Raw genomic sequence first — 27,141 nt, forward strand, 5'->3', positions numbered from 1 at the left:
TAGAACGAAATTTGAGAGAGAGAAAAAACAGACACACAAGCGGAGAGAGAACACAGAGAGACCACAACATAGACACAGAGTTCAAATCAAGTTTTATTTTGGTGTTGTTTGAAACCACTGGTTAGGCTGTTGGTGTTATTGTTGTCTGTTCAGAACACGGCCGGTGTTTCTCCCTCAGTTCTAGAGGGGTTCATCTCTCACATACTTTGCTGGGTCTCTCCTTCTTCAAGCCACAGAGGGGTCAATCTCCCTCAGACTTTGCTGGGTCTCTCCTTCTTCAAGCCACAGAGGGGTCAATCTCCCTCAGACATTGCTGGGTCTCTCCTTCTTCAAGCCACAGAGGGGTCAATCTCCCTCAGACTTTGCTGGGTCTCCTTCTTCAAGCCACAGAGGGGTCAATCTCCCTCAGACTTTGCTGGGTCTCTCCTTCTTCAAGCCACAGAGGGGTCAATCTCCCTCAGACATTGCTGGGTCTCTCCTTCTTCAAGCCACAGAGGGGTCAATCTCCCTCAGACTTTGCTGGGTCTCTCCTTCTTCAAGCCACAGAGGGGTCAATCTCCCTCAGACTTTGCTGGGTCTCTCCTTCAAGCCACAGAGGGGTCAATCTCCCTCAGACATTGCTGGGTCTCTCCTTCTTCAAGCCACAGAGGGGTCAATCTCCCTCAGACTTTGCTGGGTCTCTCCTTCTTCAAGCCACAGAGGGGTCAATCTCCCTCAGACTTTGCTGGGTCTCTCCTTCTTCAAGCCACAGAGGGGTCAATCTCCCTCAGACATTGCTGGGTCTCTCCTTCTTCAAGCCACAGAGGGGTCAATCTCCCTCAGACTTTGCTGGGTCTCTCCTTCAAGCCACAGAGGGGTCAATCTCCCTCAGACTTTGCTGGGTCTCTCCTTCTTCAAGCCACAGAGGGGTCAATCTCCCTCAGACATTGCTGGGTCTCTCCTTCTTCAAGCCACAGAGGGGTCAATCTCCCTCAGACTTTGCTGGGTCTCCTTCTTCAAGCCACAGAGGGGTCAATCTCCCTCAGACATTGCTGGGTCTCTCCTTCTTCAAGCCACAGAGGGGTCAATCTCCCTCAGACATTGCTGGGTCTCTCCCTCTGACATGGCGCCTCGCGCGCCACTCAATTCTATAGCCGAGATAGGGCACCGCGATCTGATTGGCCGCTAGCGGAGCACGTGACGTCGCGTCAGCTCGCTGGCTTGTAATCTCCCGCCATTTCCCCGTCTTCTCTCTCGCTCCCGGCCAGGAGCGAGCGAGCGAGATAGAGAAGATTGCTTCCCCCTCAGCGTTCCCACTAACTCTCTCACACACACACACCACACAGGAGGTACTCAAACGCACGCGAGACCTTGCGCCGAGTGTGAGTTTCGTGCCACGTTCGTTCCCTCACGCGTGTGTGGAGTTTCGCCGCCGCCGCCTCTAGAAGTGATGAACTCGTCCTGTCGGGCGTTTGCAGGATTCACGATCATGTGGCAGCTCGGCTCCCTGCCGTGATGATGTTAAATGCGTGGCCGTCGGAGAGTACAGCGGAGACATTCGTTGGGTTAACGATTCACCCCCTTTAACACTACACTACAGTATAGCGATTGCATCCAAAAAAGGTGGCGAGATGTTGACTACCTCGCCTACAGGAGGTCGTGGATTCAATCCCGACCCCTGACACCTGTACATTTGTAGTTTGCGTGTCTCATCATCACGGTGGCTAGGATATGTTAACTACATCACCTGGTCTACAGGAGGTCGTGGGTCCGACCCTGACGCCTGCTACTGTGTATTTGGAGTTTGCTGCGTCTCTCTCCCCGTGATCGCGTGGATGTTTCTCCGGCTCCACAGGCTTCCCTCGTGCGTTTAAAGAGCATTTGGCTGCTGTGAATGTCCACACGATGAAGCCAATTCGTTGAGCTATCATTTGTGGCCAGGTCGCTTTTGAAAAGCGCTACATAACTCAGTGGGCCTTACCTTGTAAAATAAAAAATGTAGTTTAATTGAATTGACGTTTTAAACATTTAAAGTAAATGTAGAGACCTCTAGTGGCTGTTGTGGTGCACACGAAGCCATGGCTACCAATGCACAATGGTGGTGCTACTTTCGACCTCTTTTCTGACTTGTAGGGGCAAACCTCGTTAAGGCGATGTCGTGATGATGGGTGGTGGTTGTTTTATATTCACTTGAACGTAGAGGTTAGATGACACGATGTATAATTATGCATCTAAACATGGTTATATCGTGGTAGAGTATGTGACATGTGAAGCACATTATTAACCATGCAGTTAATAAACTAAACAAAGGTTTGGTGGGTAGAGAAATGCGAGTTACGCGACAGTGTCATCTCGTGGAAAATCAGGATAACATTCGCAAAAAGACGAAAAAACATCAATACTTTAAGCTCAAAATCTAACCAGAAAAGTTAGTTAACATTTTCTACACTGGTGTTCCCTGGCCCCTTGCTCTTTTAAGTATCTGAAACTTGAAATATTTGCCACAGAAAGGCTGCCAATTATGGGCCTTTTTCAACGGTTTTACTTAATTTGACTCCTAATATTCTTGGTTCTTTCGGTAAAGTCACGTAGAAGGGAAATAATAAAATAATAAAAATATAAAACAATAAAAATTGTCACAAAATATGGAACGCTTCACGAATTTGTTTTATATTTGTATTATTTTATTATTTCCCTTCTACGTTACTTTACCGAAAGAAACAAGAATATGAATCCCTGCAGTCACGAAAGCTTTAAATCAAAATTTGACTCCTAATGTTTGTCGTGGTCAAATCTTGTAATCAAAATTTAGTCTAATTACTGTTGTCCAATCAATTAGAAATTGTGCACACGTACTCACATCCGGTGACAATGCATGCCTGTATCGGCATCAATTAATTGGCTCTTTTAAAGCAATTAACATTTAGTATGGACGGCGCATTATTTAAATATTTATTTGGGTACGACAAAAACGCCGCGGTCCCTAAACTCTGGAATTGCCTCGCCCAAGAAGAAGACGCCACGTGTCTCTTGTAATCAAGATGTCGTCCACTTCCCGTTGTCCAATCGAGTTATTTACTTGTTAGAGCAATTTAAAATAAAACCGTTGTTTAAAAAAACTTTTTTAAAGGAGTTTATTATTCAATTTAGCACCTGCCATTATGAATTGACATTAATTGTGACTTGCCTTGTAATTATTTGAGTGGCTTGACAGGGCACAGATTTCAAGGCCGCCACCAATGATTCAAGACTGCAATTTCATTACCTGAGTGGTAAACACGGCAACAATAACGATGGCTTCGGGGAACATAGGGTTGGCTTCTTTGGTGCCAGCACTTGACGAGGTGGCAAGGTGAGAGCACCGCACACACTGACGAACGCCACATTTTATCCAATCGAATTATCAAGTGGATCGCCGTTCTCAGTGCAACGTTTTCAATAAGCACAAGTGGATTGTCGACCTGGAAGCATAGGTGACGACATCACGTAGGAAAGACAATTTTAACTCCCATTAAAATCTGAATGTAAAGTAAGGTAAACGTAAGTATTCGTGTTATGAACACAGGGTTTAAATGTTAAAGTAAACCTAAAGTAAATTTAAGACTAAAGTTCTATATTTTGCTCATGTTCATGAAAATATGTCGCCAAGGAAGTTGAGATACGAGGGAGTGACTACATGGGAAGGATATAGATTCCGTCTACTCATAACAGTCAAACGACTTATTGATGTATTGTCCCTGTGTAATGCTGTCACGCTCTGACATCTGTAAAGGAGGCGTGTGCAGCTTGGGTGAGGCTTATCCTTCAAGCATCAGTTTTAAATCTTGACTTAAAGCTTTCGTGACTGCAGGAATTCATATTCTTTGGGTCTTTCGGTAAAGCCACGTAGATAGAACATTTCCAAGTTTTGGGCAGCATTTGATCAGTTTGGCATGTTTTCAATTCGCTAACAGCAATACAACTTTATACTAAGATTTAACTGCTACTGGATCATCTTTGTAAGGGTTATCATGACCCCTTCTACAGATAGATGGACGGAGCTAGTGCAATTCATGCTTTTAACCTGCATGGAAAAAATGAAAAAAGAGAAATGATAAGTAATTATTTTATGACCACTATTGTAGATCCATGGGTGAGAACAACCTACTTTCCTATACAATCAGGTTTTTTTGCTGTTTTTTAATTGATAAAGATATTTGGGGATACAATTAACCTTGGTTTCCAGATTACATTTTTGCAATCAATTTGCATAGAATTCAGTGCAAATTTTTAAAAACTCAAGCAAGCAGATGCAATTTATCGTAATGGTAGAAATGTCCTGGTATGGCATGGCTGCTTTGTCTTAAAATGTTCTCTGCTGTTCTGTTATTGAGTTGTGTTTCTCTGCCATGGTCAGGGCTACCCAGGAGGAGTATCCTGCATTGGTCCAAAAACCCAGACGCATTCTTTGTCGATTTATAGAACAGTATTTAACAAACATCAATGTCGGTAAGTCTTTTTCAGCATTTTTCTCTCCACTTTCAGACATCTATTTTGACATTTTTCTGCTATCCCCTTTGACTTATGCTGCATGTCACCAAGTGGCTATTTGGGTACAGTTGGTCATGTCTAATCTGCTGTTCATAATATCTTGGTATTCAGAGCTGTTCTTTGTTATTATAAAAAATAATGTCAATAAGGCTTCAACAACAGACGTGCACATTGGTGGTAGTTTGTGCCTAAGGGAAGAAACGCTTGACAAGCCCGAGAGGATGACCCCCATGCAGATGAAGCGATAAGTTCAGCTCATGTGCACGAACGAGATGATTCTGGCATCACAGGACTGGGGGTGGAAACTGCATGGGGTGGCCTTCATGCAGAAGTATATAAATCTTGACAGTGTTGCATTACTAACTTTATTGATATATTTTTTCTTTTTTGAACAGTTGCACATGAACTTGGGGAGAATATTGGGAGTCAACAGTGTGCTATGCTTGTGAAATTCATCAAGCACATAGTCCAGTCCTCCCCACACATGTTTGTGAACCCAGGTCTTCCTGCATTGGCCTCCACCGACCTCGGGAATGAGATGACTTCAGGTTCTAAAGGTATGATTGTCGTTAAGTATCTGAAAATCAACAGTTTTTTCTCTGAACACAATGATTTTCCTCCATGCCTTGTGATTAATAATGTGGCCTCAAATGAAGTGAAACCATTACAATTAAACACTTTTTTTTAAATAGTCATCCATCATTGATACATAGAAACACTGTAAATAATATTTAATAAAAGAAATGTGATTGAATGAGTCCCATAATATTGCTGCACTTTATATTGAGTTGGATCAAGCTGAGAATCCTGTGCAGAAAACGCATGTAACAGCACAGTAAGTTGATCTGGGAAAATGAATTCAGGCCGAAAAGTAGTATACTTGTATAATTGATCTCATACCCAAAACAGGAATATTGAAGGAGAAAGGCTTTAATGGACAATTATTGCAGCTTTCAAATATTTTTGTCATATATATCTTAACAATAATCATAAACAATCTTCCAAAAGCTATTTGTATTGCTTTTAACTAAATATTAGTAAACAGGTTATTTTTCCTCTAGTTATATCTTCATCAAAACAATATACATTCAACTTATACCTGCAGAAATAAATTAATTCGTACGTGCAGTAAATTTGGTCATTTTTACCATTTACCAAAATGTAGTTTATCAAGAGTATACCTTGTCATGTTGTTTGGCTGGTAGAGTCGTGCATTGTAACCTGCGTGAGTGTTGTGCAGACTTCTGCAGCTGGATTGTACTGCGGCTTCTGCGCATTCTGGCATCGGGCGCGTGCAGCGTGCTACATGGCAGTGTGATGGAGGCAGTAGCGTTGCTGCTGCATGTTAGCCGACTGCCAGCCGTGACACTTTTCGCACAACTCTGCCTCGACTTTCTTGGCCTCATGAGAGACCTTGCGTGCATTTCACGTCAGCAGCTCGACTCACCGGTACACAGTGCCTGGAAGCCCTCATTGTACCCACACACTGCTTTGGTTTCAGATTACGTTTCCCCTCTTAGCTTCTGTTGAGAAGAGTAAATATCTGCAGTAGATTTTAAATATTATATACTGGATCTTGTCTGTAAAATTTCACGCTTCATTCCTCGACAAAATGTCACTTGACCTAAAGGAAATCCTATGACTGGCTCAGGTAAGGGGCCAACCGTTTAGTATGCACGCATTGAGAGGGCAGGTGGGTTAACCCAAATGCGTACCCTTGCCTATGGGGGTTCTACTGACTGTACGTACACATAGGAAAGGGGGGGGGGCGTGGACTATCTGTTTGCTTAAACACGTTAATATTATTAATCCTTGATCGTTTCTGCGTGGATTAAATATCAGCCGTTCTATAGGATTTGGGGGGTACGTCAAGCGTACGTACGAAGGTGGGGGGGGGGGGGGTGTAAAAAGTACGCATGCGTACAGAGAGGGGGGGAGGGGTCAAGTTTTGACAGATTTTTGCGTACGTACTAAATGGATGGTCCCCAAGTGCTAGAACTTAAAAATTATAGTTTTACCTTCATTATAAATGAAGTTTTCATTTATTAACTGACCTTGTCCTTGGCATACATCAATATTCATTTATTCCATGCTTGTAGCTGCATTTCTGTCAATTATATTGAATATGTAAAAAACTAAAATAGCATGATGAAAATGTCAAATCCACAATTTTATTTAATCATATGCGAGATACAATGGACAGAAGTCCAACAAAAATACAATAAATATTATTAGAGTTGGATAAATGGCTCTTGTGGCATATTTTGCATATCAGGGCACTGAGCCAGCAAAGCTAATATATTGGGTGCAATGTCTGGCTGAGTTACTAAAGCGTACGTGTTAAGCTGACGAAACATCTAAATTTTTTTAACGTTAATTTGGCCAACCCAAATTGGACGGCGCAAATGTATTAATACACTTATTAGATGAGCAATATGTGTTGTGCTATTGTTTCCAATGCATGACAGAGCTAGAATTAGTTCTGTGGTGTCATTTTATTGACATTTTCTCAAATGTAGAACTCTTGATAAATAAGGGATTCTGTATTGTGTTTTTTCAGGCAATGTTTTTTAAAAATAAAAATGCAATTTCACCCTGGATTTCACCTACTCTTTACCAAATTGTATTTCTTTTCCAAAAAGTAACCTGATATCTTGAGTTATGGAAAATATGATGTCATTTTGATTCGACACCCTTAAAAAGATTTAACTTTCTTTTGAGTTAAGTAAAAACTACTTTTTAATTTTTGTTGCATGTCTATTTCACCAAGTTTTTAAATCTCAGAAGTAGAATAAATCTAAGTGACTAAAAAGTTTAATACGATGCTTTTGTTGCTGTCATTTGTGACCATGCTGAGACCATCAACTCGGTGCACATGAGAACCATGTTTAATCACAGGTACTGCTTGGATTCTAATAATAGATTCCAGAAGTGCTGGAGCAGTACTATGACATGACATTAACCCTCTAAACAACCTGGCCATTTTATATATGGCATATATCTTAATTTGGTGATTGCTTTAATGCCACTTCGAATTACTTTTGTAACCCATAGATGGATGTCACACCTTGGCCCGTGACGCTCGTCGGGAGGTTTGCAGTGGTCCCAACGGACTTCCTGCAGGAGGCGTCACTGCAAGTTGACTCCCACAGCAGTCTGGAGCTTTTTCAGATATCTCTTACCAAGCTGGTGCTGCCCATTCTTCCGGACATTGCCCATCTGCTAGATGGTCATCTGCCCGAGCTGTGGGCTGTGGCATGCTGCCAGCTGCAGATGGGCCGACCGCAACTGAAAGCAATTTCCATGACAGTTCTCGCTCAGCTGACAGAGATGGAAGGGCCTTCGCATGACCACCTGAAAGACTTTTTAGTGGAGATGCTGGTAGGCGTGATGGAAATCCTTGCTGACAGGAAGGTGGAAGAACGGGATGAAGATGCATCCGTAATGGAGGAGCCGTTCATGCAGCTGATGGCAGCCATCTTCCCATCGCAACGCGAGAGCGAGCGAGAGCCGTATTGCCCCCCCGAGTGCCTGGACTGGCTCATTGATAAGTTGAGGGACTTTGTAAGTAGGGGGCCTCTGCTGCAGGTGAAAAGCTTGGCGGTTCAGGCAGCATTGTGTGGCGTGGTCCAGCACGTGCTTTGTTGCCCTCCGGCCGAATACGAATGTGCTGACCGCATAAGGCGTGAAAGAGTGGTGGTCATCTGCGCACACCTAATTGGAGTGCTTGGTACTTTTACATCACAGAAGGTACGTTGATATCGACACTGTAAAGAGTAAACTCGAGTAAAGTTTGATGTTGCAATGTAATGTTTAAAAAGGTATTTCTAGGGACAACAGACCCTTGACAAGATGCAATGGTAATTTATTCAAGTTAGGAAGACTCAACCCTGGTATATACGCAGATGCAGGGTATGTACATTCAAATATATCTCGGCTTGGCTGTATACTAACGCATTTTGGAAAGTAGTTTTTTTTTAAATATGCATGTATATTAAATACACAAGCAGGATTGGTAAGACCAGAAGTTATTGCGATATCAGCATCATGGTAGTATCTGGAGGGTTTACTGGCAATGCTGTTGATGTCAACAAGCCCATTTCTGCCAGATCTATCAGCTGTTCAGCTGTGGCACAGCTGACATCCAAAGTCTGCTCTAATAGAAATCCATCATCTGGCTTTTAAAGGTTTTTTCCTTTGCTTGCTAACCTCAAGGTTGTCAGTGCAATGCCTGCCTTGGTAACCTACCTGTCTCTTCAGCACATACTCTCCAGCCCACACCATAACATCTTTTAAAGAATAAGCATGTATAAGTGACAACTCTTTCCCAGATTTCTGAATGTAGTTTGCACTTCACAGCATTTTATCAGGTGCTTGGTCATGGCCATAATGCATGAACTTGGTGTCTTGAGCGAAGAAAACGTGTGGCAGGACACAGACCACAGTACCGAGCCAAGATCAGAAGTTCTTGGAGAAGAGATAAATTGCAATGATCAGCTGGACTCTGGCCCCGCAAAGAAGAGGCCTTGCCTAGACAGGTATGTGAGTTGACGTGAATCTACTAAAATAAGCATGGTCCCACTTTGCTGCAGGTGAGCTTGCCATCAGATAGGTGCTGTATTACTATGGTTTAACAAAATGTATTTCTTGTGTCTCAGTGTTTAGTATCACTGCTACAGCGCACATTTTTCTCTAAAGTCAACACTTTAAGAAGAGTGGTGCAATTGTGTGTCATATAAAAAACATGTATTTATAAAATGTAACTTGCACGATACAATTTTTTCACTCTTTTGTAAGTATAACAGTTATTATAGAATATTCAAAAACAATGCACAGAGAGCAGACGGGCATGAAAAGTATCCTTTCTGTTTATTGCAAAATAAAGTGTCATACTCTGAAGACAATGTAAGGTGTATGGCCACGACAAGTGATTAATGGGACGGACGTGGATGTTGATACTTCTACATAGAATACAAACGTTCTCTGAGCCGTGGCTTGGTTTTTGCCATCAGCAAGCAGACAGGCAATGGTGAGGTACAGAGCGGCCTGCTGCACAAGCTGCAGGAGCGTCTGGGGGTACTGCTCACTCAGCTGAAGGACAAGTCACTCCCAAACACCTTGGATCAGCTGGAAGGAGTGGCCACCATTGTGCATGTCATTGCACTGGTCTGTGCTGGTGTTGCCCGCTTGGTGCCAAATGTCAGGTACCTATTAAACTCTGATACGTTTTGAATATCAGGCAGGTGCTTTGTTTAATGTTCTAAAACTCTTGTCGTAGTCTATCAGTGATGTTCAAATACTGGCAAGTATTATGAATAACACTTGACATTTATTGAGAAGCCTAATCACAATGTGTACTTCCTCCTAGAACGGTTTGTAAACTGTTTAGACCTTTGAATTGTTGGAGCTATATTTGAAGTGTATTTCAGTAGATAAAAAAATGGGGCACTGCAACATGATATTTTTTGTTAAACTCAAGCGAATCTGGAAATACATGTAGCCCACTTTATAGCAGTCAAACCTTTAGCAGGATTATTTAGCTGTGTGAAGCCTGGTATATAATTGAACCTTATGGCGGTACCCCAGGGTACCATAGTACCCCGGCTCTCGCATAATGTCCGTGTTGCAGTCATTTTTAGTCTGTTGACGGTCAACTCGTCTCGACGAGCTGTACACAATGCACTATGGTGCATACGAGCGTTCAGGGTTTCAGCGCAATCGTCCTCTCTGTGTTTCGACATCGCGGAGTAGCACCGATTTTCGGATTGAGTGGTACCCCAGTCGCGGAGTTAAGTACACCCCTGGAAAAAATAGTGACCCAGAAATAAAATATTTAATTGCCTCGGCCATTTTGTATTATTTGGTACCCTGGGGTACTGCCATAAGGATCAATTGTAGTAGTTTCAGAACAGCATTGAGTCTTTGAAAAATTAAAAAGTTGTTCACTATACCAAAATGTAAACTATACTTATATTAATCATTATTATAACAACATTTTGGAATATATCTTTATCCACTTTCCAACCACTACCCCTATAAGCTTATTTTCTGTATTTACTTGAGGAGAAAAATGTGCACCTTCAAGTTACTAAATGGATAAGAGTAAGAAGAGGGTGGGAGCATGTAGTGGGACATTTAGGTGGTGAGGAAATGGGAGTGGCATATATGTTATGGAGAAATTGGTTTTCCTGGCTATGGATTAATACTTGTTGAACTTCTTTTTCACCGTACGTAGCCATCCGTGCTAATCGGAGGTCCGGGGGAAGGACAACAAACTAAACACAAAAAGTAAAACCGGCACGGCTCTAGCCTGTTTGGAACATATAGTGAAACAAAGTTCGAGTCTTGTCTGGTTTTGCCTTACAGGGAGCCTCTCAAGGAGGTGCCACGGTCAGTCGTGGATAGGACCTGGATCCCATGTAGGGAGATCCTCACGCCGGTGGTGCAAGTGCTGATGGCTTACTTGGAGGGGCTGGCTATGGGTCCCTTGACTGAGCAATCACTTGCAAGGCTTATCTCCATCATCGATGGGTTATTGCTCATGCATGGTATGAATAGCCTTCCTACCATATCCCACTTTGTGTCATGGCCAAGTAAATGTTTTGCAAGTCTTATCAATTGTGGTAATTAATTGCAGTGGGAGAGGCAGGTTTCTTTACCTTATAATTGAGTGAGGGTCCATTTGGACAGTCTGAATTCATGTGAGGAGGCCTGATTTCCTTGCATTCACAGATTGATAATATTCATGGCTGATGATGGCTTATTCTTGAACACAATGCATAATGTATCCACACTGCCTTGCTCCTTACGACTGAATTTCAGTTCACTGTACGGTGTTTTCTACTGATACCCTGGAGCACTTGTGCTGGGTCCTCTCCCTGCCGTGGGTGCACAAACGCAAGGAGAAAACTGAGGTCGCCATGAAGAGTATACAGGAGATGACATCTATTGGGCAGCGACTGGAGGCTGCCTTCAGTGAGTTCAGCCCACAAGATTCACTCGTCGCAGATTTTAGCTTCACCGTGAAGTATGCTGTCCTCCACAGCTGCCAGTGGAAGCTTGTGGCTCATATTTGAGGAAGCAGTAAATTATGCCTTGGATTTTCTCAGCTCCAGATCCCTCTTGGCACAAGTGTTTTTTAGTTTAAGAATTGTAATTCAATGACATTGACACTTTCAGACCATCATACCAATGGAGTCATACCAGAATTCTATGCAGTTGTTCGTGAACTTGTGTGTTTTAGATCCCGGTATTTGAGCTCATAATTGTTTTACATGACCGAATGATTCACATTGTCATCATTGCACATTTTAACTGAAACTGGAAAACCTGACATTTCGGCCTTAGGCCAGATCTGTCACTGAATGGCAGTTTCTTATTGATCTTGTTAAACATCTTTTTTTTTGTTCATGTAGCTGTAGTGATATAAAGGTAGCTGCTAACATTACAACAACTTATAGAAAGCAAAGTAGTATTTTTACATGAAAATAACAAATCACTGGCATGTTTTAATAATAGTTTGTGGTTCCTCGCCCATCCGAGTTCTCTCTTCGAGAGGGAGTGAATACTGTCCGCATCACAAGTTAAAATTGTTATTGTACTTGCCACTTTTCAGATTTGCTTATAATTGACATTTTGATTTATGCATGTGCTCTACAATTTTCTATAGTATATTTTGGCAGGGAAATTAGCACAAAGTTGGTCACGAATTCTTGTCTTCCGAATGTCTGAGTATCTGTAGTGATAAGTCATTACATTACATTTTTTTAGAATTCAGTAACTTAAGCTCATTGGTAGTGTGCTTGCCATTGTTCATATATGCATATAGTTGACTTTTTGATTCATGCATGTGCTCAGTACTTTTTTATAAAGCTCATCTGGCAGTGAAACGACCACACAAAGTGGGTAATGTTGGCTGCAAGATTTTCTATTTGAAACTGGATGAAAATAAGTAAAAATTTTTTTTTACAAATGGGTGGTAGAAATTGAGTACAGTTTTGATCTTGTTTGTGTATCCCCAGCACCATGCTTGCGAGCACGCTGCTTGTGCCTGCTTGCGCTGCTGCCCATTGACATTAGCTCAAGCTGGCGCATGGTGGTGCTGCAGTTGGCGTCGGAGAGCTGCGCAGAGGAGGAGCGGGCAGCCGCAGTGTGGGCTGGCCCAGTGCTCCTACGGCAGCTGCTGAGCCTCAACGCCTCATCTGGTCTCGTCCGCAGTGTGTTACAGTGGGTAACAACAAGATTGCTCACTTTTTTCTGAATTCTACATTTTTATACTTTAATAAAATCTGAACTACAAAGTTTTCACCATGTGGCATCTGATATTGCCCAGTTTTAACTCTGAGAAAAAGCAAATAACTAGCCAGAGTTTCTAACACATCAAGGGAAATAGATCATCATGGAAAATGCCAATGATAATATACCTTGCCTTCGTTTTTATTGTCTACTAGCCTTTTGCCCGTCCAAGGACGGGTGTATTGCAGTAAATCTCAAACTTACAAGCGAAAAGCAGACCGCGACGTGATATTCATTGCATTAATGCGTGTGCAATTTGTAAGGGCGCAGTGACACAGACCTATTTCATTTTAAAGTTATAATCCCTTGTTCATCACGACGTCCTTTTTACTTTGATCGCTCAAAAGCTTTACGGAGATAGCGTGAAGTGAGGGTTCTGCCTTTGCTGTGAGGGTTGTAAGTTCACGCCGAGGAGGGGGGAGGAGGAGCCTCGGCCCCCCATGTGGAGTGACGTCAGCTGCTGATTATTAAGGAGGGGTGTCCATTTGGAGAACGTCACCTGCTTATGATTATTAATGAAGGGGGGTGTTTGATGTGGAGTTGCGTCACTTGCGCATTATTGTTAGTGGGGGGGGGTAGTACTCCATATTGAGTGACGTCACCTGCTCATGATTATTAATGAGGGGTGGGGGGGTATCCATTTGGAGGATGTCACCTGCTCATGAATATGAATGGGGGGGGGGGGTGGCTGGTCGATGTGGAGTAACGTCACGAGTGTTAAGGACAGGCATCCCTGGGTGATTAGAATAGGTATTCCACAGCTATTGCAGTGACCCATTATATTGATTTAGGTCTTCTCCTTGATCACTGATTTCTCAGAACCCATATAAACCTTTCAGTAGCCAGTCCTTTTCCATTCTAACCACTTCTACCCACCCAATACAATATCATTATCCTTATTACATAAACTTTCTTTCCACTTTATCATTAACTTTTTATTTTCTCTCCCTATCATTCCTTGATATTCCTAGATATTTTCCCTGCATCTATGTTCAAAGCCTTTCGACTTCTTCTTGATTGGTTAAGCTCAAAACAACACGAAGCTGACATGTTTTTTCTAAAATGGTATAGTAATGCACAACACAAATTGCAATTCCTTACAGGTGAGTCACATGCTAAATGGCTAATTACTGATCTATTACATAATTGCATACACCCCCACCTCTGTCTTTGATCTCGAATCCTGATGGGGTTCAACAATGATGACGTCATCCTGCACCATTTAAGACTGGAAGCAGGTGGGTGGCTTCACTATTTTGGCAAATCCCCCGAAGATGCTGGATGTAATTACCAGCGAAACGTTGTACTCAAATTGTTGTGGATGCACTCTTCAGCACACCAGTGGGCTAAAGTAGTGAACTATTTGTTGTCAACGTGACACATTTTTTACTAATTGGCCGTGTTGGGTAGTGGAGGGTTGCGACATTTATAAATAACGCTATCTCACCCAAAAACCTTTATTATGGAGAAATATATCTAATCAACAAGGCATGTTCAATGCACATGTTGCATTAGCAGCATGAGTTTTGATGGACTTTAGAAACCACTATGAAAGTCTAGACTGGTTAACTTTAAGGTTAAGATATGTTTGAGGAAGGATTAATTTGTACATTGCTGCACAGGTCACAAAGCTGTACTTTAATAAGGCAACTAGAAAAAAAAATCTCACCCTGAAATATATAGATGTGGAGGGTGATAGGAAGTTATTGGCAGTATCGGAGAAGTTACTTTGACGTCTAGAATAGAAAATGTCAATAAAGCATTACCTCATCAAGAAAAGGTTATGATGAGTGGAGCATAAACATAAAATGCCACATTCAAATTGCATATTTTTTTCCATAAAATATTGGTCCTTAGAGTCAAATTGTAAAAAAGTTTGCAAGATTTGATATTTTTTCTTCACAAATTAAGCCATTAAGAGACATTTGTGCCAACTTAGTTGTGCCTACAGGTACACTTAAAGTTCTCACTCTGAAGGATGGTAACATAAAAAAAATACTTGCATTTCTCCATTGTTGCTTTGACAGGGAAAGACTGACCGACCCATCAGATGCAGTGCAGAAGAAATTGGCAGCTGCCATTGGCCCTCTGGCCTGTGTGCTGTCTGGCTGTTCGAGTCTGCTGTGTCGACCGTTCACTGCTGCCCTTAAGAGCACAAGTGAATCGGCCATTGGTGATGAGCTGCTGTGCCACAATTTCACACTTGGCTGTGGTGGTGGTGGCAGCTATGGTAGTGGAAATGGAGGGGCGCAGCCCAAATCCAGTGGAAGGATATGCTTACCAGCTTCTACCTTAACGCCATTTCTACTGTTGCTTCAACCCAACACTGCTCCCGAGGTCAAGCTTGGTGCGTATGAAATGGGTGTATAAAAAAAAGTAATGACTATTAAAGGCATTTTAATGTTTCAGTGAAAACTGATTTTTAATGATGGCATGGAAAGTGATGGTAGTTAATATTCATGAATTTTCAATTCACCGATGTCAATATATTCCTACAATGTTTAGTGATATGTTTTATGATAATCAGGCCTTGTACTTAGGAACACCACAGGTATTTAATTTCTAAATTTAGTTTGTTTCAAGATATGGATTAGATTTAGACTCATTTGATGCTCAAAAGTAGCTTGGTGGTTCAGGGCTCGTAATACTGAGCCAGCGTCGCAGAGGTCTTTGGTTCAATTCTGGGTAAGTGTGGTCAAATAAGGCCTGCATTACCCGGACAGCATGGGGAGTCCCTCATTCAGCAGTGAATTAACAAAGGGCTGTACATAATTTGTTAACACCTTGACCATGCTGTCTCCAGCATTCATTGGCAGCCTGCCCGAGCTGCTAGTGCACATTAATATGCGTGGCGGCGATGGCAACGGTGGAGGCAACTCGGATGTACTAGACATCATGGACTCCTGTCTTGGTCTAATGGAAGACAAGGATCTGGGGGTGAGGATGAGCTTCAGCCTGGCTGTGCGACACCTCATTGCTGTGCTCGGACCTGAGGACAAAGCGGAGCCCAGCCCCTGCAGTGAGGTGAATAGGTGTGCATGTACTAATGAGACCAAACTTGGCTGGGTGTGTCGAGTGGTCACAATGCTGGACCTGTAATTGACTGGACAAGGATGTAATTTTGTTGGCTTGTGCAGATGGAGCCGATATGACACTCATTAACTGAGTATTTAGGAGTAGGTTTATAATTGGCTATGAGAGAGCGGATACAGAGAGTACATGTAACAATCATTTTTTAATTATTAATGCAACAAAATGTTACTTACCTGGCATGGTGGTGTTGCTTCTTGTGGTTGGGTGGGTTTGAGTAACAATGAGGGTATGCCGGGACTGTATAATTCCACATACATACCCATAATTCCCAAACCGCTCAGCTGCGCAGCCCAAGGAATTACTTTGTGGTCAACCACTCAGAAACCTCGTTAGAACGGGTGCTCTCCATGTTCTACGATAAGTCGGGATTAGATTCTTGGTTTAGACTGGAGGAATCTGATGAGTTATTAAGCTCTTTTTCACATGCTCAGTAGGGTGGAGTTTTCCCTAATAGAATAACCGTGTTATAACAAAAACGCTTTGTGTGAAAAAACTTTAAGCGAGGACTTACTATATTTTAAAATAAAAGGATACCTCAGGAACAATAGAATAAATAATAAATAAGGGAGATTTGAGAAAAAAGCAAGTTAATGCAAAACAAAAAGCAAACATACACTTATTTATATCATGTGAAAGTGTTTGTAAAAGTTTATTATGCCAATAAAAAAGGATATGCATTATCACTTGTAGTTGTGCACAGTTACTCCATTTGTTTTTTAAGCAGAATACTCTTGATAGCATATCTTTAGAAAGAAGGTGATACTTTTTTAAGCCAGCTGATGAGTGGTATTTAGTGATATGTGAATGCTGCTTCTCTGAAGTTGCTGATCTCCAAGCTGAAAATGGCCTATAAGAAGGCCAAGTTGGCACGAGATGAGAGTCTGCGCACCACCCTGGCGCTCACCACGGGGCAAATCAGCAGGTGAGTACCACAGCTGACCAAGTACCAGATAGTAAGTGAGAAATGTGGTGTGATAATAAAGCATGCTTGTATTTCGGTGGCTTTAAGCTGCAATGTGGATCATGTCAAATGTATGTTGACTGCAGGACAATGAGGTGGTTCAGAAAGTGTGTGTTTTATAAGACTGAAGCAGGCGTTTTAAAGTGTTCCCTTTACATGCCTGCATTTTTCTCTGTACCCCTTCTCAAATTCAAAAGTAATAGAAGAATTTACTCGATGTACGTAAAGCAGGACTCTTAAAATGTGAAACTGAGTGATGGACAATAAAGGATTTGCAAATGAAGGAGTCAATTACAGTATTGTATTGATTAAATTACCTAATCGATGTGTTGTCCCCAGCTTTATACAAAATACAATGAGTGTTTACAAAACAATGCACTTTACATAACATTTAAATGTAACCGCATCTGAAGACACTGTACGTGTCTGTAAATACAGAATAAAAAAACACAGCGAGACGTGTGTGCATATCTTGCGTGCATTTCAGCATTCGGACGTGAATGCTACTCAAACGTGAGATGGCCTTTTTTTTACATCGTTGGTTTTGGTGCTAAAAATAGTTATGTTAAAGTGCAATGAGGAAGGGGCAGACCAGGGTATATAGTGAGAGTAGCTTGCGTGTTGAATACACACAATGAATATTACACCCACTATGCATACAAACAAACATTAAACAGTACATAATGAACAAAGAAAATGTTAAATATAACACTTAACCACTAAATAATCCACATAACATGTTATTCTTCATATGAACATAATGATTACTGCATAAACACAACACGGTACAAATGACAAAAGTCTAAATCATTTTGAATATCAAATGAGCATTGAGGCAGTGCTCATCTACTGTTTACAGTCAAACAATCATGCAAATTCGATATTCGTATGGGGGAGGTGAGTCTCAATAGGTCAACCACTGTTGAGTGTACAACTTTCATCAATACAATTAACACAACATAAAAAATATAGTAAAAAAAAAAATACCACGCAATAAACAATACAATACTGACTTTACCAAATAATAACAATACATAATCATAACGCATGATATTTAATAAATGTAATCCACAATCAACTCAAATCAAAATATCGAAATGTTCAACAACTCCATTTGTAGCTTGCTTATTTGAAGAGTGATACCCCTCGGGATCATAATACCACTGATAATAAAGATGGTAGTGATTTTGATGATGGTATTGATGTCCGTCGATTGTCATGATGCAACTGCTGATGTGGATGTGTTACAGGGTTGCTCAAGGGCACAGTGTTTTGCTGTGCATGGTGCTGAGCCTGGTGCACAGCGTCACATCCAAGTGGCCCCTGGTGGCTGCCACAGCACATGGCCAAATCCGCCAGCTGGCCAGTGTGCGAGGCATCTCCCCGCAGGCTTTGTTCAGCCAGTTCAAGAAGCCCATATGTCAGGTGAACATACTCCCAGCCCTCTAGACTGGTGATAACCTGTGAGCGAGTGAGTTCGTTTTTATGGGAAGAGTAGTATTGCTGCATTACTATATTAAAATGTTAGGTAATGGTCCAAGTTAAACCAGATTCTGAGTCTGTGCCATACATTGACTTTGAGGTTAGGTCACTTCAGTGGATCACATGTAGATGATGACCTTAGGTGCATGAAATCGTCAGATGTAGGATAACACTTTTTCTGTAAGAGGCAGTAAACCAAGTAGTTTGTATGCCTCATGATATTGTCATTATCTGGGTATTCCTCTTTCCTGCAAATGACTCAAAACGTAATTGGCCAAATAACATGGTTTTAGTGCCCATACATAATCCATCCACAATGTTCGTATTATCTGTAATTAATGTAAAATCTCTAACGGGAAGCGTTACAAACCAGGCCTGTCCGCACAGATATTCCTTGATATAACGGCTGCAGATAATAGGTGTTTTTTTAATATGATCTAAGTACTTTGAAGGCATAATTAGTATTCTTTGGGTTTCATAGAAATAGACATTCCAAGAGGAAAGCTAGAATTTTTAAGATTTATGGTTTGATAGAAATACGTGAGACTCGACCAGCCCAAGCCAAGGCTTAGTGTCAATTTTTGGATTGGGTTAAAATGGCCTAAGGCTCAAAGGGCAAAATGAGGATACAGTTGTGATTTTTCGGATTCAGTAGATTCTTTCAATTGAGGAGCATGACATTTAGTGGAATAGCACACAACATTTTAAAGTAAAATTGCCATTTGAATGTTTAAAACAGCTGGAGAAATGTCCCACTGGCTTGAATAGCTGTCTTATTTGGATATTGTTATTGACCATCCCTGGCCCTGGCTAAATACATTACCAGGTTCAGATGGCATTTGTTTAGCCGCATAGCTTCAATAAGGAATGGATACATCTGCTACCTTTTCATGTTATTATTAATAATGTGTTTGATTTGTTCTGTACATTTATATCCCTTTTGTGTAAAAAATAGAAAAAATGCACATGCAAATTGACAACACTAAAACCCACAAATATAGTCTGTCATAAATATGCTGTTCATACTGCCTCCTACAGGCACACATCACAATCCTGCAGGTGGATGTCAAAACACAAATCATGCATAATTTTCCAACACTGCCTCCAGGAATTCATCATTGCTAAATACAACCCTGGCTAAATAGATTACAATTTGTGTTAACTTAAGCTGCAAACTTTTGTGATGTGTTTTTTTATTGATAAAATCCATGTCATTTAAAATCTATGTATGTTGTGAAAATGAAATGAACAGCCTCTAAAAATGTCATCAGCCTGTCACCCGCCCCCCCAAGATTATGCGATGGCACAAAGGTGAGTATTCTTGTCTGCCAGTTGCTCTGCCCATGCTACTCTGCCACTGCTCCCTAAAAGAGAGGCTCCCTTTCTTCTGCCCTCACCTCCCGGTTGTGGCGTGTGCAGTTTCTGGCCAAGTCGATGCACGACTCTCAGCAAACTGCCAGCTCGGAGCCCTTGCCCGAAGAACGAGAAGCCTCCCCAGATGTCTTGTCTGAAGTGGCCAGCGTGTTTGACTTTCCTGATCTCACCCACTTCCTAAACGTAAGGGGAATCTGTCGTGTGGTCTTAAGAAGTTTCTTGAGCAGCAGCCCATTGCGCTGAGGACTTTGACACGTTTTGGTTAAACAGTGAAATTGCTGAGTGTCATTTTTTTCTTTTAAACCTTTACTTGCAATACAAATACCATGGTGATGTTATGTCTATATAAATAAGCTATGTAGTATTATTTGTATTGCTGTTGGAGCATAAAGAAAAAAATGTGTTGAACAAAGATTGTGTAAACGTGTGTGGTGTGGTTAAAATTAAGTCGGTCATATTAGATCATAATGTAACAATAGTACATAAGGATTTGGCATTTCATATTCAAAACGCATTTGGAGTCAGTTTATGGATGTAAAGATGTGAGAAATAAAATAGGTTTTCATAAAGAAGGAGAGAACTCTACTTATTTGAATAAAATTCGTAGAAGACCTTACAGTCTGCTCTAATGTACACTAATTTTTTAAGTATTTTCTCAAGCAATTGCATTAATTTTATTAACTATGTTTTATATAAACAGTACATTTTAAACCCAGAAATATACTAGAAACCCAGAAAGACTAGGATAAGGGGTTGGGGGTTATGTGAGATTAAGTCAGAGATATAAGAAATGCAAGACCACTTAACATCTGAAACATAACTTCAACTTTGCATTCAATAGATCAGAAGATCTTAGGATTTGTGTCATCGCATATTATACAGGTTCCAGCAAAGGTAACCAACTTATTCTAATACTATCCTGACATTGTTGCTCTCGTTGTAGAAGACGTTGCGTTATCTGCTCACGTTCCTAGTCGCGAAGGCGACGCCTGCATCCGCCACGCTCATGGGTCTGCTGGCACAACAGCTTCACTTAGGCTCTCGTGAGGCTCTGCTCACCAACTTCAAGTATATTTTCTCTCACCTGGTGTGCTGCTGCTCCAAGACTGAGCTGGAGGCTGCTCTGCTGTTCGTGCAGGTCGGTGTTCTTCATTGCAAGGCCTGCGAGCCACTGGCGGCCCCTGGTGGCCATTAGTGCGGCCCCTGACGTGCAGCCCCCGACAATACGCAAATGTGAAAACACCCCATGATGCTGTCAAACTCAGTGGGTTTCAAATGTGTGGTGGCCTTCATACTGAAAATTAGTGAAAAACACTTGTCCAGGTGTAACCCACGTCACCCCCTACTCTCATACTGTCCAGGGGCTGGGTTTATGATTTACGCTATCCAACTAAGATTGACAGTATTTATGCATTACTATTGACTGTCCATCTGTCTGTCCTGTTTATTAAGGAGGCAAAATTTGAAGGTGATTCAGTACAAACTAAGCTTTATCATAGCATTGCATTGCTATTAGGGACTCATCCTGGCAAAAAACTGTCAACTTGATCTAAAGGATGATCCATAATTCACCAATATAACACATTTTAAATGATTTGGCATCTTTTGCCATTGCGTGACATCATGACTTGAGGCTAATAACGTTGCTGAAGAGTGAATCTGGTCTGCCCTGATTGCCTTACACAGGGAGGTGCAATGGCCCAGGCAAGGAAATAAAGAAATGCATCCCTGACCCTGGATCCCTGTGTAAAGTTTATACATTATTTATGAACAAGATGCCGTTATCTTATGTGTGATGTAATCTCATTTACAATTAACTACAGCAATTACATTTAAATGCTTTCGAGGCCGAGTTCCCTCCATGACTAGGCCTGCCTCGCCTGGTTTCCCTGCCTCAGTGTTTACGCCTTTCCAGGCAAGGGAATCATGGCCATGCCAGTTTAGGCCCAAGTCAATATCTATCGTCATCATAAACCATGATCTATCCACTTCTGGATTAAGCGTCCAAGATCTTAACTGATCTGGTGCATTTCGGGGGATTTAGGCATATGCTTTCTATACTAATTATTACTGCAATTTGCACACCATCTTGTCCATGCGTTGGCTGAGCAGAAGGAGACAGAAATTGAGCTTGGCAGCCTCCTGCGGCAGGACTTCCAGAGCCTCCACAATGAGCTGCTGCTGCGGCTGGGCGAGAGTTACCGGCAGGTGTTCAACGGACTGGCCATGCTGGCCTCTTTCTCGTCCTCGGAAGCTGCTCAGCACGTGTGTGGTGATATCTCCTCATCTCAGCAAATGGTGCGCTTGTACGAATGCATGTGTGCATGCACGCATACATGCATGCTTTCACATATGCATGTAGGCACACAGGCGTGTGCAACTAAGCGTGCATTCACGGACTTCCTTAGTGTAATTTGATGAAAAATAAACAAATGCATACACGTGCACACACAATCTTGTACATTTAAAGATTCATTGTGAACAGAGAAAGGAATTCAAGTCTTTGCAGTGCTTGATTTAGTTTGAGTAAGGAATGGCCAATAATCTAAATTGTTAAATAGCTTTCTTTCTTTTTAAGTAAACACAAGAACTGAGTTGGCTCTAAGACATAGATATATGGAGAGATGCAAGGCAGAGAGATTTACACAGGGTCAGAGACGATGAGCATTGCCTTCCCCGCCTTCCACTCTACCCACACTGCTTGACACTACATGGAGTGTCGAACATTTTTTTTGCCAAGGATGCTATGTATGTTAGGGCATACCCGAACGTTACTGGTACAAGAACAATCTGAAATATATAATGGCCGAAGCCATTGATTTAATTACACACTTTGCCAGATCCCATAGCTGTTGCCAGATCACCACATGTGACTTATTTGCTCCTAGTGATGACAATTAAAAATGTATTGTATTGAAAAAGAGAATAGCTACCAAAACCATAACTACAGCATAAGTTAGAGACGTGGATATCTACTCTCCATATTTAAGAACCACATGTATCAATAATTTAAGATTATTGTCGATGGAAGTACAGATCACATAACTACTTCTGAGACTCCTTAAAGTAATCTCTTTTAGCCACAGAGGTGTTTCATTTTTCCACACATCGTGCTATATCGACACTCATTGTATGGTCGTCAAGCCAGAATTTTTAATACCAAATTAAGTTAAGGATGAAATGTATTGATATTATTTTGAAGGTATTGTTAATCAGGTACTATGACCTCTGCTCAATACACTTGATCATTTTAGTATGGGTGGCTACCCCGATTTAAACCCAGGATCTTAGTTGTGCTGGTCCAGTGGTCTGACTCATGCCACCACCTGTCTACATTCCATCCGCAGCTGTTTTATACAGTCATGAACATTTCCAATTTTTCACAAATTAATTGTGTATGATCCTATATTTACATACTCATTTGACCTCATTCGGCTACTCTCTCACACTTCAGTAAGTGATATTTTAATCCTAACATTCATTATGACCTTTACGTTTCCACATGATGCAAAGTTTACACTAATTCTTATTATTTTCACTCAGATGTAAATATTGTTTTTATATTACCACTTTTGCCAAGGCGTGCCTGTTGAGAGTTATGTGTGTTTTGCACCTGGGCATGCAGGCCGAGTACTTACAACCCCGGCTGCTCGGAATTCTGGCGTTTTTCAACCTTCAGCTCTTGAGTTCTGGGACCAGCATGGAGGACAAGAAAAAGGCGAGTGGAGCTATAGCCTGCTTCAATGCTTAACAGCAATCCAATGAAATTAAGGCCAGATGCGAAGGAACTCTGACATTTTTAGCAAAGATGAAATCAAAATAAATATTTAACAATTACTAAAACTCTTTTTGTGTCAAATGACCTTTGTCACAAATTACGTAACCTGTGACACCCTCAATATTAATCCCTATAAAATTACCACTTTAAAGGAAAATGCAAGTTGCTAAACAAATTGGTGCTTTGTCTTAAACAAAAACACCATGAGTTTGCAGTGCGATAAGTGAATATGGAATAAAACAACTATATCTAGGATTTATGCAACTCTGGCTATGGTGGTTGTCACAGATCCCTGATGGGTTTCATGACTTAACAGGGCAGGGAAGTTGAGATGCCTAGGACAGCGTGAAGGAAGGAATAAGGGTTGGGACAGGCTCAATCACATAGTCGCAGGGAAGTAGGAGGAAACAAGAATGAGCGGTGACTACACCACATGGGAATGTGTTTATATGGGCTTGTGTGCATATATGATTAATACAAATAATTATTTGTATTTCTGAATGTGTTTGTGTGTGATTGCAAAAATATGTCTGATGTATGTTTGCGGAGCGGTATTGCATTGAAGCCCAGTGACCCGAGTTCGGTTCCCGCTCAAGACCAATACCAGTGACGATTATCTGAACCAGTCCTGGGCCTCCCCTAGGTCGACTCGGCCTCAAATTATTTGTGCGGTGTGTAAAAATCGCAACTAGTTATACAAAGGTGAACAGGCGTGGTGCTGGCCACCCACCCCCTCGTGTGCCATGCCGGCCTTCATAGGTGCTTGCTAACAGCACTTGCCCCTACAGTCTGTTAAGGCTATACGGGGGAATCTTTGTATTTATATAAAACTTGCTTCCCACAACTGCAGTGTTGGAGTTAACTGCAGTATGTGACTTGACAGACACTTAACAGCCTGGTGTCCCTGATGGAGCTCATGGGCTCCAAACACGTGACGTCCGTACGGGTCAAGATGATGACAACCCTACGAACAGGGCTGCGCTACCAGGACGACTTTCCCGGGCTCTGCTGCAAGTTAGTGGTGCACAGTTGTTGCTTTATAAATTTTATTCACAATGATAAGCAGGGCTTCATGTAATTTATTGTATTAAATGTTATGTCTTAATTATGTTATTGGACAATTTTCATATTTGGAGAGATATGCTTTGCCAAACTAATTTAAAAACTAGGTTTATGATTTATCTTTTGGCAGGCGCTAAGACCATCAGGTTATCCATGACAACCTGAATGTATCTCAGTCTTTCCAAGTGATATATGTATGTGGACCTATCGCACATAAGTGTTAAACAGCCTAAAAAGACTTCCCATTGTCGTCCTGCAAACACATGGCGCTGTGGATAAAATCCAGTGCCGTAAGTACTGCGACCTAAGTTGATATAAAAACCAGTCCTGCCCCCCCACCCCAAGCAGATGTGGAGTCATGCCAATACACATTGGTCAGTGTGGTGAAATATAGCCAAACAACCCCCTTGGCTGAATCCAGCAGTTAAGTGACAAAGGGCTGTACATAATTTGTTAACACCTTGACCATGCTCTCTCCAGCATTCATTGGCAGCCTGCCAGATCTGCTGGTGTACATATATATACGTGGCGGAGATGGTGGAAGCAACTCAGATGTACTGGGTTCTAGCTGAACTCGGCACAATCTTCTGTGTGCCATACCATCTGTAAAAGTGTTCGCCAGTTGTACCTACTCCACTGGTATAATCAAACTCACAAGTGGGGATTTAAGTGTACATGACTTGTGGTTGTATTGCAGGGCATGGGACTGCTTTGTCCGTTGCCTGGAACTGACATGCCTAGGCCCCCTGCTGAGCCAGATCAGTGTGGCCCTGCTCCCTCTCATGACACGAGAGCCCAAGAACGTGGCCTGCATTTTCCACTACATGATTGTGGAGAACAAGTAAGGACCGCTGTTTTGGAACGGCTTTGCAAAACTCTCGTGTGTTATTGGACCATCTTGGGTAGGTATCGCACCTCCAATGAGCATGGTTGGCTATGTACGGTGCAAAATAAGTTCTATATACATGCATAGGTATAGTGTGTGATGCAGTGTTGGAGATAATGTTTATTCAAGGAACTATAAAGTTTGGAAGAATATTAGATTGAGGTGGGAGTAGTCAGGCTTGAAAGTGTCAGAATCTCTGTTATGAAAGCTGGAAATAGGGAATGAGAACAAAGTAAGATTATTTTAGTTCACTTGTCAATACCAATATGGGAATACATTTGATCCCCCATTTTGTAAATTTGATAGCAAACTTCTCTTAAGCTCTACAAAAGAAGAGATTTGATGTGAAAATAATGAGGAAGAGAAGTAAAGGAGAGTAATTGGGCGAAGACGATGTGAAAAAGGAGAGATTTAAAAAAAGCCATTCAAACATGATAACAGTGTTGTATGGCTCAAATTAAAGTGCTATTGACATAGATTGTACCCCGTTCCGAAGGTATGACATGCTGTTCAAATGTCTTAACAATGTTGGATCAAGCCTATTAAATGCTGACATAGAATCCAGTGTCCATTTTGCATCTTCCAGAACCCTTTGGTAATGCTACCACAATATTACTCTGGTTTGGCATTCAGACTGTCTTTCCCATTCATTCTGGCTTTAGGCAGATCGCTATAAAATCTGGTTCCACTTGTTAGGATGTACTGTTGTTCGTGTGTGGAGTGAATGTTTACAGCGTCGTTGGTTTATTTCATGGCTAACAGGAATGCAGTGCAGGATTATCTGCATGAGGTGTACTTCATGCCAGACCATCCTGACTTAGGCCCCATCCTGGATGTGCTGAATGCATACAGCAAGGTGGGATACACAAAAATAAACACTCCTTTTTATTAGCTTTTTATATTACTGTTACATATGCTGTGATTGAACATACATGTCCTGTAATTTATTGACTCCTTAATAACACCTGAGGTAGTGGGGCTGATAATATCACCAACTAAGGTGGTCTTAAGTGCTAATGCTGATAGCTGCATTGTGAAATTTATTTAGGCTGGGGGAGTCCCAAGCCTTATTAAAATTATATTTGCCACTACGTAAGTGGTTGGTTAGGAAATGACCAGGCTGAAACCATCAAACTCTCTCTACACCTGGGATCCTGGTTTTTATCATGAATAGCTGCCCAAGTTTTAACCCACACCCTTCCTCCACAGCCTCTGCCTATCCTTCCTGTTTTGTATAGCTGCTCAGGTCCATGGCTCTGGATCTGAACGAGCATTAAAAAGAGTCCAGATGTGCAGTGAAAGCAAATGTGGATTAATAGATATCGTATCCATAATTTTTACTGATGCATACCACTAGCTATTAATATATAAGCTTGGCCTCGGCTTTTTAATGGTAGACTCCACCTAAAATACCATCTTAGGCTGCAAGTCAATGTTAGCACTGGAGGGGGGGGGTATGCTTCTTACTGGTTCCAGCACTGTCATGCGGCATGTCTACTTTAAGTAGGTGGTTGTAAACTACACTTACCCTAGTGGTGTATTTTGACTACATATGACATCTGTGTGCATTACAGGAGCAGTCTCGCTCGGCAGACCTGGTCGCAGAACTGCAGCGGTTGATGCGTTCCGTGCAGCATGAGAACCTGCAGATCCGCATCCATGCACTGTCCCGCCTGCGCCACACCCTCTACCAGAACCAGG

The 27,141-nt window shown here is 41.8% G+C and overlaps 1 protein-coding gene across 1 annotated transcript in view; it reads left to right on the forward strand.

Moving 5' to 3' along the window:
* Window positions 1-1,203: 1,203 nt before the first annotated feature.
* Window positions 1,204-27,141, forward strand: part of ATR (ATR checkpoint kinase) — a 63,577-nt gene continuing 37,639 nt past the window's right edge. Inside the window, exons 1-23 of the mRNA XM_078862335.1 lie at window positions 1,204-1,361; window positions 3,194-3,331; window positions 4,376-4,467; window positions 4,905-5,066; window positions 5,750-5,958; window positions 7,564-8,259; window positions 8,869-9,047; window positions 9,522-9,713; window positions 10,876-11,057; window positions 11,332-11,484; window positions 12,531-12,735; window positions 14,832-15,151; window positions 15,608-15,828; window positions 16,719-16,819; window positions 18,109-18,283; window positions 19,760-19,897; window positions 20,658-20,852; window positions 21,827-22,012; window positions 23,340-23,432; window positions 24,376-24,506; window positions 25,252-25,395; window positions 26,203-26,296; window positions 27,015-27,140. Of these exons, the coding sequence (XP_078718461.1) occupies window positions 3,273-3,331; window positions 4,376-4,467; window positions 4,905-5,066; window positions 5,750-5,958; window positions 7,564-8,259; window positions 8,869-9,047; window positions 9,522-9,713; window positions 10,876-11,057; window positions 11,332-11,484; window positions 12,531-12,735; window positions 14,832-15,151; window positions 15,608-15,828; window positions 16,719-16,819; window positions 18,109-18,283; window positions 19,760-19,897; window positions 20,658-20,852; window positions 21,827-22,012; window positions 23,340-23,432; window positions 24,376-24,506; window positions 25,252-25,395; window positions 26,203-26,296; window positions 27,015-27,140 (4,053 nt within the window). The 5' untranslated portion in view covers window positions 1,204-1,361; window positions 3,194-3,272. The remainder of the gene's footprint in view (window positions 1,362-3,193; window positions 3,332-4,375; window positions 4,468-4,904; window positions 5,067-5,749; window positions 5,959-7,563; window positions 8,260-8,868; window positions 9,048-9,521; window positions 9,714-10,875; window positions 11,058-11,331; window positions 11,485-12,530; window positions 12,736-14,831; window positions 15,152-15,607; window positions 15,829-16,718; window positions 16,820-18,108; window positions 18,284-19,759; window positions 19,898-20,657; window positions 20,853-21,826; window positions 22,013-23,339; window positions 23,433-24,375; window positions 24,507-25,251; window positions 25,396-26,202; window positions 26,297-27,014; window position 27,141) is intronic.

Source organism: Lampetra fluviatilis, chromosome 13 (genome assembly GCF_964198595.1).
Source record: "Lampetra fluviatilis chromosome 13, kcLamFluv1.1, whole genome shotgun sequence".
Classification (NCBI taxonomy): Eukaryota; Metazoa; Chordata; class Hyperoartia; order Petromyzontiformes; family Petromyzontidae; genus Lampetra; species Lampetra fluviatilis.